The sequence below is a fragment of the Pelophylax lessonae genome (genome assembly GCF_965119305.1).
Source record: "Pelophylax lessonae genome assembly, chromosome: 6".
In the NCBI taxonomy this organism is placed as follows: domain Eukaryota; kingdom Metazoa; phylum Chordata; class Amphibia; order Anura; family Ranidae; genus Pelophylax; species Pelophylax lessonae.
The window spans coordinates 286,693,040-286,708,447 of NC_138773.1; the positions used below are offsets into that span (position 1 = coordinate 286,693,040).

The 15,408-nt window shown below is 38.9% G+C and overlaps 1 protein-coding gene across 1 annotated transcript in view; it reads right to left on the bottom strand.

The window, feature by feature from the left end:
* The window catches only part of ARHGAP15 (Rho GTPase activating protein 15), a 944,276-nt gene that overhangs the window by 307,841 nt on the left and 621,027 nt on the right, over positions 1–15,408 (bottom strand). Inside the window, exon 10 of the mRNA XM_082262169.1 lies at positions 7,872–7,994. Coding sequence (XP_082118295.1) covers positions 7,872–7,994 — 123 coding nt within the window. The remainder of the gene's footprint in view (positions 1–7,871; positions 7,995–15,408) is intronic.

The following is a 15,408-nucleotide window of genomic DNA, read 5'->3' on the forward strand; positions in this document are numbered from 1 at the left end:
AGATGGGACTGACATTCATAGTAAATCTCCATATTAAACAAAATACGGTCGAAAAAGTTGTGAGGGCCAGGCAAATGGTTGCGACTTTCATTCAAAATTTTTTTTATAAATAGAACTCTCTAAATCAAACTTCCTTATGTTGAATCCATGGAGACAATTGAGTACTGTCCGTGATACTTTTTTTATTTGCACTAACATACAATTTTTCAGGACAAGCTTTCGGGGTATGTCCCCTTCTTCAAGATCCAAGCAGTACTGATTCACAAAATGTTTAGCAGAATGGTAAAAAAACACAAAATCTTTAAGCCAAAGGTAAAAAAAGAGAAAACCAAACAAACATTAAACAAATTTACCTGGCAATGGTAATAAAACTAGCATAGTTAGTGAGATAAGACAGAGGGAGAGCTGAAGACAGGGGGGAAGGTGGGGGGGATAGTCACAGAGGGGGTCATAAAACTGTGGGATAATGAGTAAGAAAACCCATATCTAAATTTAAGCCGTTATTTTTTGTGTCAAAAAGAAGTATCAATCTTAATTCAAAAGTTTTCCTTTTCTGGATAGTTCTGAAATTCCCTTTAAGAACTAAAACATTGAGGTCTTCTGTAGTGTGGTCCGGTTGTGAAAAATGATGTCCTAAAGGTGTGCAGAAACTATCTTCTTTATGATCCTTGATGGTATGTCTGTGCAAATTCATCCTCGCTTGCAACTTCTGTCCTGTTTCGCCTACATAAGATCCTTTGCTACATCTTTTGCATTGGATGAGGTACACAACATTACTGGAGGTGCAGTTGTATGATCCTGTTATATTGAAGTTCCCATTTGTGTGTGTGACACTTTTAGACAGATTGATCTGGTTGCACAGTTTGCAGCGTTTTTTGTAGCAGAGTTTGCTGCCATTATTTGTGACTTCATAATTAGAATCAAGTTTTCTGCTGATTAGTTTATGTCTGAGGTTGGGTGGTTGTCTGAAAGCCAGTATTGGAGGTTGTTGGAATATTCCTTTCAGAGTTTCATCTTCTGTTATGATGGGTTGTAAATCTTTCTCTTCCCTTCTAGTGCTGGATTGTATGTGGTGACTAGAGGTACACTGTTATTTGTTTTTTTCTCTTTGTATTGGAGAAGATGTTCTCTTTGGGTTATCAAGGCTGTGTTTATGCTGGTGTTGATGGTTTTGTTTTTGTAACCTTTCTTACGGAAGGAGTTTGCTAGTGTTCTGAGATGTTTATCTCTGTCTTCTGGGTCTGAACATATTCGGTGGTATCTGATGGCTTGGCTGTGTATGATGGCCCGTTTAGTGTGTTGGGGGTGAAAACTGGAACTGTGGAGATAGCTGCATCGGTCAGTCGGTTTCCTGTATATCAAAGTATGAAGCTTGTCATCCCTGATGTATACTATGGCGTCTAGGAAGTTGACATGCCTGTTAGAATAATCAATTTTAAGCTTGATAGATGGGTGAAAGGTGTTGATCAATGAAAAAAATTGTTTGAGATTTTCCTCACCTTCTGTCCCTATGATGAAAATATCATCAATATAGCGATAATATCTGTATGGCTTGTGTTGTATGCTGTTCAGGAATTTGTCCTCCAGATCAGCCATAAATAAGTTTGCATACTGGGGTGCCATTTTACTTCCCATAGCAGTACCCATACACTGGAGATAGATGTCGTTATTGAAAGTGAAGTAGTTGTGTGTGAGAATGAATTTGATGAGCTGTGTAACATCCTCAGCACTGTATTTGCTGTTTGGTGAGGATGATGAGAATCTGTGACATGCAGCCAATCCATCCTTGTGAGGGATGTTACTATACAACGATTCTACATCCATAGTGACTAGAAGTGTATTTGGTGGTAATTGTTGTATATTGTTAAGCTTGTTAAGAAAGTCAGTTGTGTCTTGAAGGAAACTCGCAGTATTCATGACTTATGGTTTTAAAATATTTTCTACAAGGCCTGAGATATGTTCGGTACGTGTATCCATACCTGTTATGATGGGTCTGCCTGGATTTCCTGGCTTGTGAATCTTGGGCAGCATGTAGAAGTCCCCAATTTCTGGATTATCCAGAATAGCAGATAAGTTCTGAATGTAGGTGGGTTGGTGTAGTTTTAATGAGACCTTTTAATTGCTTAGTAAAATCCTGGGTTGGATCATAATCCAGTTGTTTATAGTAAGTAGTATTTGCCAGCTGCATCTGGCCTTCTTATATATATTTGTTTGTATCCATCACAACGACTGCTCCCCCTTTATCTGCTGGTTTAATGGTGATGGCCTGATGATTGCGCAAATCGTGTATACCTCTTCGCTCCAGTGGTGAAAGGTTGTATAAAATTTTCTTTTGCTGGGTGGATATCAGGGATGTAACTCGCAGTCTGAAGCTGTCAATATAGGTGTCCAGTTGGGGTTGCATCCTTGTGGAGGTGTGAAGTTGCTGTTCTTTTTCTTTTTGTCACTTTCTGTTGTCCTAGGATAACTTTCATTACTGTGAAAATATTCTTTGAGCCTTAGTCTCCTGAAGAATTCCTCCATATCTGACAATACCTGTAAATTATCCAATTTGGTGGTTGGGCAGAACATGAGGCCTTTGGAGAGGACTGTTATTTCTGGTTCAAATACAGTGCTGAGGATGTTACACAGCTCATCGAATTCATTCTCACACACAACAACTTCACTTTCAATAACTACATCTATCTCCAGTGTATGGGTACTGCTATGGGAAGTAAAATGGCACCCCAGTATGCAAACTTATTTATGGCTGATCTGGAGGACAAATTCCTGAACAGCATACAACACAAGCCATACAGATATTACCGCTATATTGATGATATTTTCATCATATGGACAGAAGGTGAGAAAAATCTCAAACAATTTTTTTCATTGATCAACACCTTTCCCCCATCTATCAAACTTAAAATGGATTATTCTAACAGGCATGTCAACTTCCTAGACACCATAGTATACATCAAGGATGACAAGCTTCATACTTCGATATACAGGAAACCGACTGACCGATGCAGCTATCTCCACAGTTCCAGTTTTCACCCCCAACACACTAAACGGGCCATCATACACAACCAGGCCATCAGATACCACCGAATATGTTCAGACCCAGAAGACAGAGATAAACATCTCAGAACACTAGCAAACTCCTTTCGTAAGAAAGGTTACAAAAACAAAACCATCAACACCAGCATAAACACAGCCTTGAAAACCCAAAGAGAAAATCTTCTCCAATACAATGAGAAAAAAAAACAAAAAACAAATAACCGTGTACCTCTAGTCACCACATACAATCCAGTACTAGAACGGATAAGAAAGATAATCAAAGATTTACAACCCATCATAACAGAAGATGAAACTCTGAAAGGAATATTCCAACAACCTCCAATACTGGATTTCAGACAACCACCCAACCTCAGACATAAACTAATCAGCAGAAAACTTGATTCTAATTATGAAGTCACAAATAATGGCAGCAAACCCTGCCACAAAAAACGCTGCAAACTGTGCAACCAGATCAATCTGTCTAAAAGTGTCACACACACAAATGGGACCTTCAATATAACAGGATCATACAACTGCACCTCCAGTAATGTTGTTTACCTCATCCAAAGCAAAAGATGTAGCAAAGGATCTTATGTAGGCGAAACAGGACAGAAGTTGCAAGCGAGGATGAATTTGCACAGACATACCATCAAGGAACATAAAGAAGATAGTTTCTGCACACCTTTAGGACATCATTTTTCACAACCGGACCACACTATAGAAGACCTCAATGTTTTAGTTCTTAAAGGGAATTTCAGAACTATCCAGAAAAGGAAAACTTTTGAATTAAGATTGATACTTCTTTTTGACACAAAAAATAACGGCTTAAATTTAGATATGGGTTTCCTTACTCATTATCCCACAGTTTTACGACCCCCTCTGTGACTATCCCCCCCACCTTCCCCCCTGTCTTCAGCTCTCCCTCTGTCTTATCTCACTAACTATGCTAGTTTTATTACCATTGCCAGTTAAATTTGTTTATGTTTGTTTGGTTTTCTCTTTTTTTTCCTTTGGCTTAGAGATTTTGTGTTTTTTTACCATTCTGCTAAACATTTTGTGAATCAATACTGCTTGGATCTTGAAGAAGGGGACATACCCCGAAAGCTTGTCCTGAAAAATTGTATGTTAGTGCAAATAAAAAAAGTATCACGGACAGTACTCAATTGTCTCTGTCGCAAGTGCACTAATATGGCTACAATGACTTCAAGCGTTGAATCCTTGGTAATGATTTACTAAATGTAAAGAATGCTCACTTAACAAAGTGGATGTTTCAGAAAAGCTGTTAACTTCAACCAACCAATCGCATATTAGCAAAAATCCTGTTTTTTTTATTTATTTAGTTTTATTTCCTTTTACATGATTGGGTAGTCAAAGTGAATACAGATTCATCCTATTTATTCAGTGAAATGACTGATATGCATAAAAATACACATTTTATACATATATGCACCATTGTAAATACCTACTCTGAGTGCATAAAAATATTAGGAAAAGCACATAGATGTAGATAAAAAATTCACAAATGTGTGGAAACACATGTAATAACCTATGTAAAATAAATAATATTACAACAGATGATGAAAAGAGTCCTAAATCTATTATGTGTTCAATTGCATATCGGGAAAGTTCAAAGCAGATACAAACTACGGCTCTACTTACATTGGAACTGGTATTTGCTTTTAAAAAGATACATTCTGGAATGGTTTAACTTTATCCAGAGAGCCAGGCAGTGTTTGTAAATAAATGATAGTAACCATAATAAAATAATCATTAAGTACTGAAGGCAAAAATGCATCTAAACTGCTGAAATTTGAGAAGGAAAGTAAAAAAGCAACAAATAAATTACAGCGGATCTTCCACGGCTTACAGAAGATCTGCTTTTTTGACAGCCCCCTGCCCCCCCTTCTTAACTAGCATAAAAGACCATTGTAAACAAACTGTTGGTCTCAAAAACCACAGCCCCTGCCTCCAATGCTTCTGGAGGTCATGGGGGAATGTCACCATGCCATTTTGACAAACACAGGAGCTCAAAATCCTGTGGGAACACATTCTTGCAATGGGCCAAAGTGCATTCTCATGGGATATCAAGCTCTTCTTGAAGGCATGGTGACATCACCTGTGCCTTCTGGAATGGTGGGGGGAGGGGGGGTATTTTTTATTTATTTTGGACAAACATTTTTGGCTTTTATAGTATTTGTGATGTGGGGCAGGGGTCAATCAGAAAGGTGGACCTTCCATTTGCAATGAAAGATGCTCTTTAACATATTTGTTATTTTCCAAGTTTCCTTGACAGATGAAATAATTAAAAATAGTGTGGCGCTAAATTAATACAACATAATAGAAAATATACCATACTTAATGTGCATAAAACTCTAATATTATTAAAAGCGCTTGTACACCGCAAAAAAAAAAAACCCCAAAAAAAACCCTGCAAGACAATGGCATAACGTGCTAGTATGCATCGCATACTAGCACATAATGAAATATTCACCTTAGAGCAAAGCCCTCTCAGCAGTGACCGGGCTGACATCTTCTCCCACCCTTTCTTGCAGGATTGCGGGCTCTGGCACTGTAAGTGGCCGGAGAGCCCTCGGTTCGGGCACGGTAAGCCGGACCTTCAGAGCGCATGTACCGATGATGTCAGCGACTACATGCACGGTGAATATCTCCTAAACGGTGCATGTTTAGGAGATATTCATTTTACCTAAAGGTAAGCCTTATCATAGGCTTACCTGTAGGTAAAAACAACAAGGAGGGGTTTACAACCGCTTTAATGATAAAAATCTCAATTCATATAAAGTGCAAAAATGTGAAATAAATGCAAATTTACAATTTATAAACAAACAACAACATAATAAAATTAGTGTGTTGAAAAAACAATATTCAAATCCTATAAACAAATAATAAGTCCCAATTCATGAATTAAAAAAATCTAAAAAATAGGTAATTCATGTGCAACATCCAAAAAAATATATGGTGTATAGTCCCATATCCAAGTTCAAGTGAATGACGCTCTTATCCAATAAATATAAGCAGTTCAAGAAATAGATAGTTGTTACATCCAGTGCTGATCACTACAGTGATATCACCCATGATATAAGATAAGGTTGGCTCCTTACAAGTAAGTGTGAACCATAGTAAATAGTCAACAATGCATTTAAAATAACCAGGATGTCTTTCTGTTACTCCTCATCCCCTTGCTGCAAACTCTCCCAACAATGTAATCCAAAGCAAGAAAACAATATCTCAAAGCGCATTATGTTTAAAAAACAGAAGTGCACCTACATATTTTCCACAGTAATATCGCATTAAAAGATGCACAGAGCAGTTTCCCGAGCAGGCAATCTGAAAACACAGGTTTTCCTGCAGTCAGAAAGCATAAAGCCATCACGAGTAGGCCCTGCATGATTCACGTTTCGTCAAAGAATGACGTCTTCAGGGGAATTGGCCAACAGAATGACTTTTAGATGAACGGGTTGTTTTTAAATGGCTTTTTATGCTATTTGCAATGGGGGAAGGGGAGGGGTCAGAGAGCTGTCAAAAAGAGGACCCTTCATTTGCCTAGAAAGGTACACGTTAATAACTTTTTAAGGGTATAGTCGAGACAGTTAGAGACATGACCTAATGCCCAGTGATACATTGGAAACACTAGTATATTCTTCTCTCCCTTTGTTTTTAAGTGAATACTACCATTTTAAAGTCCTGCCTAAGAGATGACAACATGGCTAACTGCTACTTACCTGTCTAATGACCACTGAGGCGCTCTTATTTGTGTGGCTTTGTCTTGAAAGCCCATCTCCAGGCAAATCTTTAATTTCTTTTTTAGTAAAGTGTGGAAGAGTTAGAACATCTGTTAGGGTTTTATTGCCATCTGTGTGCTCGTGAGGAGATCTCCCACCACTTTCTACTATGGTGACAACCAGAGTCAGAAGACATCTGTAAAAATCTGGAAAATAAAGATCTTCCCTAGCACAACTTGGTAGAGTGATATTCTTGCCTTTTATTCATAGAAAGCAAATAGAATCACAAGTCAATGTTTTGGTCCTTGCAGGATCCATTTTTCAAGGCAGAGTAGTTTCTTGTGAGTGCAGGATGGCGCCATCCGACAATTCACTACAACATCCGTCACAAACTGTGGGTGATCCTGTAAAGAGTGTGATGGATACAATACAACTTAGCTGTAAATACCTGGCTGAGGATTTAACCCTTCTTCACAGAAAGTTTTGGCTGGACCTGAGATAAAAGTCAAGGACTTCAGGCCCCATTAACAAGATCATACAAGTTAAAAACTGTAAGTCTAACCTAGTTTTGGTAAGAGCAAGCAATATGCAACATTAACATATATCCAGTACATTTATTTTCAAAAAGTTTAAAGCTGAACGTAAAAAAAAAATATATATATTTATATGCTCGTTAAGGGGGTCCTTCTCCAGCAGGCTTCCCCTGCATTGTGTGACCAGTTCTCGAAGCCTCATCACTTTGACACTCCAGACAGCAGTCACACTCCTGCATTGTACGTAAAGACAAGGAGGGCCTGTACACAACCGAACGCATTGGAGTGTGACTGCTGTCCAGAGTGCCAAAGTGATGAGGATTTGGGGACCAGTAGCACAATGCAGGGATAGAGGGACTAATCCTCCCTGCCCTATCACTATAGTCTTACACATCCAAGCTCCATTATCTGCAACTTTTTTGTGAACTCATTCTTCTTTCTTTTCTTCTTTTTTTTTTGTCATTGGTGCTGCTACAACTTATGTAGAAAACCACATTTTTATACGTTCAGTGCTGGAAGCATTTTTTTTATGCAGAACTGAGAACAGCCAGCTAAATACCTTTAATGATTCCTTTGTCCTGTAAGGTCTTCAGTGATGGACGACGAGAAATAAACTTCTTTAGTCGAGTTTTAACACGTTTTTTTTCAGATGTGTCCGAAGCACTGTAGTTTAATCTTAATACTGGAAACAAAAGAAGGAAGAGTTTGTTACAATTTGGTTTCAGACTGTGGACTATGTACAGTATTTGTTATTTAATTGTACATTTGTGTTCGGAAAAGTCTGTTCTCTTCTACTTGCTGAAACACAAGATATATCGAGATAGGCAGGTATAAACAGTCAGATAGCACAGAACTTATATTTGACTTTAGGTGGATGTGCACAGGCAGGATGACCTGTGATGATAATGAGGTCTGATGAACCCCAACTTGACTAGGGAGAATTAGAGTCACATTGAACCCAGTAGAACCCTCCTTTCTCCAAAATTCACAAGTTGGTGACAAAATAATTAGATTTAGATTTACATTTTATGTCTGTAGTGGTCAGGCAGAGAACTGACGCATTTTATATACCCCCCACACACACACACACAAATACAACACACAAGACACAAAGCACATCATCCGAAATCAAACTCTGTTAGCAAAATGTTGTAAAAGTTCACTATTTGTACGATTGTACAAGCTTTGTAATTACCAACCCTGGCGCCTTTGACACCTTGTTTGTTAACCTTCTTTGCTTTTATCCTTAAAAAAAAACTAAAGATTTAAAAAAAAAAGTTCACTAGCAGAAGGTCCTAAAACTTTATTAGACTAAAGTCTTCTAGGGGAAGTCAAGCCATAAATGCCCTGTCTGCTATGTGACTCCTCAAAACGCATTTGTGAGTGTGGTTTTCAAAGTACACAGAGATAAGTTTCATACACCGCAATTTCGACTGTAATAGGAGCTTTGTCATAAAACAAGGTTACACGAATGTACAAGAAAATATCAGTCAGGTAGATCCCAGACATACCTATGCTACAATGTACAGATGGCAAATTGTTCACAATAAATCTTCAAAATAATATATATGCATCTAATTTTTTTCATTTTTGGTCTTTGTCAAATCATAATTTCATTCTACTTAATAACATGCTGATTGTTGGGTTGTAAACTGTGTCATCTGAAATATTGTTATTCTTTAAATAACTGGCATTATGAGAGTGTTTGCTGAAGCATAATGAAACATTTCAGCACTCCTATATCACAACCCCCAGCTCTAGTGTCTAGAAATAGGGTCAGGGATTCTGCAGCCTTATAGGACAATCAGAGGAGAATAATAACTGCTTCTACAACCTTTAATCAGACACTGATAGAAGTCACAAGACTGCTATATACTGCTGATGAGAAAAGGTATTTAGCAGTTTATATTTACTAAAACTATTGCATTTCCATGTTCTGTGTACTGTGGGAGACCAGATATAGTGAATGCAGGCTCATGGGTTTAGTAACACTTTAAAAGTCCTAAATAGTTTGATGAAACTTCCCTAACCCTCAGGATCCACTTAAAGTTCATTAGACCTTTAAAAGTCACCCAAACCACCCTAATTCCTTTTTCCAACGCATTTCACAGATTGGTGATATTTTCACCAAAATTTATTTGAAGCAAAAATTTCCAATTTTACTCCAATCCCTACAAACCTTCAGAAGTTTCAGTCCACCGACACCGATCCCAGACAGAGGCATCAGTTTTGAATGGACTGATCCTTTAAGGCAATGTTAAAAATGCAGAGCATTATGTTCATCTCACATATTCGCAGGTATTTAAATAAACAGCCTAAATTAACTCATTGCACTCCTGAGAGACAGAGTGAAGCAGTATCTTGACCGAGCTGATTTTCATTTACATTAGCCAATTATTTCTCAAGTATCTGGGGGATGTTTGGATTTGCAGCCTTGGACGTATGACTTTATAATCCAAACTTCTAACACACTTTGTGCCTCGCTGATATCAAGGGAGCTAAACTTGCCAAATTGTTCATTTAAAGTAAATAAAAGATAGCCAATTAAGGAAAGTAAAATATAAACACATGCCCATGATAATAAGAGGAGCATTCTCCTGTCGTTTTACTACTGAATTTAATAGAACGCGTCTTCTTTTTCCCACAACACCAGCTGACCTTACAGATACTTCCCCTGAACTTGTAATCGCTTGAAAAAAAAAAAAAAAGACACTTCTACTGGAAAATGCAAGAAACAAATATTATAATATCTTCCCAGTGAAAACAAAGACTACAGTTGTCATCATTTTTAATCAAATAGTGGGCGGTAATAGATGGCTGCAGAGTCTAACAATGTCCTCTGTGGCAGCTTTGCTCGATTTTCTCAGGTTTTCAAGATTTGTTTCTGGCTCTCCATACAATGCCTGCTTTTCCACATTCCAGATCCATCTGTCTTGTCTAAGGCTGTCCATACATGTTCAATTTTCTTGTACAATTTTCCTTTAGATTTACCTTAAAGTGGTTGTAAACTCTTATAAATTTTACCTATAGGTAAGCCTTTAATAAGGCTTGCCTATAGGTTCTGTAAATATCTCCAAAACTTGCACCGTTTAGGGGATATTTAAATTTCATGCAGCCGATGATGTCATCGGCGCATGTGCTCGGGCGGCTGTCTCTTCAGAGCCTTGTGCCATGACCAGGGGCATGCGCGGGAGTAACGTCATGCAGCTACCGGCCAGTAGCATAGCCGGAGTCTGCAGACCAGGAAGGAAGACGGCTGAAGATGGATGCGGCCTCCAGCTGGGACGACGAGGGCTTCGTTTTGAGGTAAGTAAAGTAAAGAAAAAGGTCACACACTCTAATATTTTGTTGGCTTAGATTACAGCACACATTCGCTGTGGCATTGTTTCGATAAGCTTCTGCAATGTCATAAGATTTATTTCCGTCCAGTGTTGCATTCATTTTTCACCAAGATCTTTTATTGATGACGGGAGAGTCGGATCCCTGTGTAAAGCCTTCTCCAGCACATCCCAAATATTCTCAATGGGGTTAGGTTCTGGACTCTGTGGTGGCCAATCCATGTGTGAAAATGATGTCTCATGCTCCCTGAACCACACTTTCACAATTTAAGCCCGATGAATCCTGGCATTGTCATCTTGGAATATGTCGTGCCATCAGGGAAGAAAACATCCATTGATGGAATAACCTGCTCATTCAGTATATTCAGGTAGTCAGCTGACTTAATTCTTTGGGCATATCCAGTAACTATCCAATAGGATAATTACTGCATGCCTAGTTTAGTTGGTTGGTTGCTTAGTTAATTCCAAAGAAAATATCCCCTGGTTGTGGGACTTTACAGGCACTCACATGAAACATACATGTAAAAGTATTAAACAACTTTATTGAAAAACGTACACAAAACATAAATTGTTGCAAACAGTACACCTTCCAATACACACAATGCAGATCAGGTTAGTGCCTGTAAAGTCCCACAACCAGGGGATATTTTCTTTTTTATTATACCCAGGGATGTGGCACCACCCATCAGGGACGCCGTTGAGAGCAGCCCTTTTTCTTAGTTAATTCCAGGTAGGGACTTTTATTTTGGTCAGGCAGTATATATTATACATTCACAGCAGTCCTTGCCCCCAAGTAGAGGATTAGCCGCATACTGCCACCCCATTTGACATCATCTGGTATCTGTTTCTTTGACCTTTTGTGGTCACTGATCAGTCTGGGAAAAAGCGTGTGACATTATGCACTTGTATAGACTGTCATTTGTATTTTTTTTTGTGTTTTTGTACCTTATGTTTTTAACCACTTGCTGACCGCTCACTGAGCTGGTACTGCGGCAAAGTGGCTCATTATCGCCTGGCGACGTAGACCTACGCCACAAGACTCCCCCCTCTCTCGGCGGCGCACGTGCGCTGCTGGAGGCTCGTTCCTGCTGTATTCAGACACAGAGGGAGTCGGGCCAGGGGAGGAGAGGCGGTGATCACCGCCGCTCTTCCCCGATCGTCGGGGATGGAGTGAGGAAATCCGCCCACTTGTGTAAACAAAGTGGGCGGGTCTCCTATGTGACAGACAAGGAAAGATTAAAGGATTCAGCATAGCTGAACCTGCGATCTGTGTTTGTGTCACACAACCCCCCCCCCCCCCACACACACGTCAGTAAGCATAAGGCATACATTTAACCCCTTGATCACCAATAAAGTTAACTTCCCTTCCCTGCCAGTGTCATTATTGCAGTAACAGTGCATATTTTTAGCACTGATTACTGTAGTAATGTCACTGGTACCCCCAAAAGTGTCAAAAATGTCAGCTAGGGGTCCAATCTGTCCGCCGCAATGTCGCAGCCCCGCAAAAAAAAACGCAGATCGCCGCCATTACTAGTAAAAAAAAATAAACAATAAAAATGACAAATCTTTCCCATAGTTAGTAAACACGATAACTTTTGCGCAAACCAATCAAAATAGGCTTATTGTGATTTTTTTTTTACCAAAAATATGTAGCAGAAAACAAATTGACCTAAAATGTTAAAAAATTCAGATTTTTTATTTTTTTGGGGGGAATGTTATATATCAGAATGTAAAAAATATTGGTTTTTTTTCCAAAATTGTCGCTCTTTTTTTCAAAAATTAAAAATCGCACAGGTGATCAAATACCACCAAAAGAAAGCTCTATTTGTGGGGGGAAAAGGACATAAAATTAAATTTGGGTACAGCGTCACAATTTGTGTGCAATTGTCCGTTAAAGTAGCGCAGTGCCGAATCGCAAAATATAGCCTGGTCAGGAATGGGGTAAAATCTTTTGGTCTTAAAGCGGTTAAAAATACGCTCATTGAGAATTTTTTTGTCAAAGACATGTAGCTAAATACATTTTGGCCTAAATATATGACAAAAATTGAATATATTGGATATTTTCTAACTGTCAAAGTAGAAAATGTAAATTTTTTCGCAAAATTTTCGCTCTTTTTTTATTAATATCGCAAAAAATGAAAAGCACAGAGGTGATCAAATACCACCAAAAGGAAGCTCTGTTTGTGGGAAAAAAAGGGCGTACATTTTGTTTGGGTACAGTGTTGCATGACCGCGCAATTGTCAGTTAAAGTCGCACAGTGCCAAGTTGCAAAAAGTGGCCTGGAAGTAAAGCAGGAAAATCCTCCGGTGGTAAAGTGGTTAAAGTGGTTGTAAAGACAGGAAGGTTTTTTATCTTAATGCATTCTATGCATTAGGATAAAAAGCCTTCTGTGTGCAGCAGCCCCCTTAATAAGTACCTGAGCCCCCTCTCTATCCAGCGAGGTCCATGAGTGCCTTAGCTGTCCGGGATGCTCTCTCCTGGTTGGCTGAGACATAGCAGCAGTGCTCCCACTGCTGTTAATCAAACTCAGTTGTCAATAAGCAGAGAAACGGGGCAGAGCCGAATGGCAGCTCGGTGTCTGAATGGATACACGGAACTGCAGCTCGGCCTGGGTGCCACAGAGCAAGCTGCTTGCTGTGGAGGCACATAACAGGAGGGAGGGGCCAGGAGCTCCAGCCAAGGACCTGAGAAGAGGAGGATCTGGGCTACCCTGCGCAAAACCAACTGCACAGAGGAGGTATGTATAATATGTTTGTTTTTCTTAATAGAAAAAAACAAGACTTTATAATCACTTTAAGGAATGTAATAAAAATTGTGTTTGTTTTATATTTATACTGTGTGAACATCGTGTTCTGTGAGTGCCAAGATAGTCCATTAAATACAAGCCTTGTGCTTCGTTGTGTTTCTTCTATAGACATGTCTTGAATGATGGTACCCCTCTGATGACATCTGTACCTATCTTTTGGCACATTGCTAAATTTCTTACAATCTAAGGTCCCAAGCTTAAATTCTTACATTCACATACTGGAGTCAATTTAGACAAGAGCCAATTAAAATACAGTATGTCTTTGGAGTGTGGGAGGAAACTGGAGTACCCGGAAGAAACCCACGAAGGTACATGGAAAACATGCAAACTCCAGGCAGGAAATGCTGTGGTTGGGATTCAAACCAACAATCCTAGTGCTCAACATTACATTACATTATTTTAAAGTGAATGTAAACCCGATTCCTGAAATTTGACCTAAGTATATATATCTGTAGTGTTTACTTATCTCTCTCCAAAGCCCTAAGTCCCATGTCTTTCTGCTGTTTTTTTTTACTGTTATCAGTATAATAACTTCTGACAAGTTCTCCGACAATCAAGATAAAACCAGCCTGAAATTTGTGTCAGGGTGGGTGTTATAAATAGATTTGCAGAAAGCTTGTCTTGTCACAGCACAGCTCTGTACATTCCTTTCTTCCTCTGCTTATGTGGAGGGGGTGTGTGCCTTTCCTCCAATCAGCTGTCACACAGTGTATGCCAAAACTACACACCCACTGCTGAATGAAGAAGTAAAAATTCTAACACAATGTTATAATGCTAAAGAATATAGAAAGCTGAAGACAGCAGATATGCATGTAAAACATATGTAGGGAGATGTGTTTATTCCCTGTGTATCATCTGAGGCTGTTCATTTTACTGGTTATAGGAGAGGGTTTACATCAATTTAAAATATGTTGTGCATAAGTTCTAACAATTATTTTGTGTAAAAGTCATTTTCGGTATTTCTAATACATACAATGATCTTCCACTGCCGTTGGGTTGCGCTACTGAATTATTTTATTGTGCATGATTGCATATACGTGAGAATTCCTTTGCCAATATTTGTGTACTTATAAGTAGCAGCAGTCTATGTACTTTTACAATTTTCTGTGAGCGCAGGGTTATATTCCTATAATTTTTTATATTTAATGAATATATTTTGAGTGATCTTCCACTGCGGTTGGGGAGGCCTGGCCACAAATCTTGCTGTGTGTGGTGGACACCACCAATCTCTGGACCTTTTCTTATCCTGTTACAGCAACTTTACATAATACAAATCCTTGCTGGTATCTCAAACATTGGTGGATGTTTATCAAATCAAAAAGCACAGCATAGAACCAACGTTACACAAATACCTAAGTAAGAAATTAAAGGTATTTGTGCAATGATGGATGTATTTATGTTGATTGATTGTATGCCCACCCATGGTGCATAATACCAGAATCTCACCTTATGAAGAGGACTCATATAACGTTTTAATATTGAAAAGTCTACAACTTTCATTAAAATATTAATACCTGGTGATCCAGCCATGAAAGTCGTTTGTGTAATTACTTTTATACACTGTCTTGGTCACCCACTTGTTCTACTGTGTTGTCACCGAGTCACACAAGCCTCAGACACAGACTACTAGTGGCCATTTCAGCAGATATGACTCAGACATGGTCCACTGTGTTCCCCTATCCTTGTGAGCAAGCCAGGAGTGGTGAAATGCATCAAGAAAGGCTGGAGATATTGCTGTATGAAGTCAATGTATTGATTTTTATTGCCTATTAAAGAGGAGCCTCAGGCTCCTTCAGAAAAGAAATAAAAGTCAGCAGCTACAAATACTGTAGCTTCTGACTTTTTTTATTAGGACACTTACCTGTCCAGGAATCCAGCGGTGTTTTCATCTGAACCAATTTTTCCATTGGCTGTTGGGTGCTGCCGCCGCCATCACCACTAAGGGAAACCG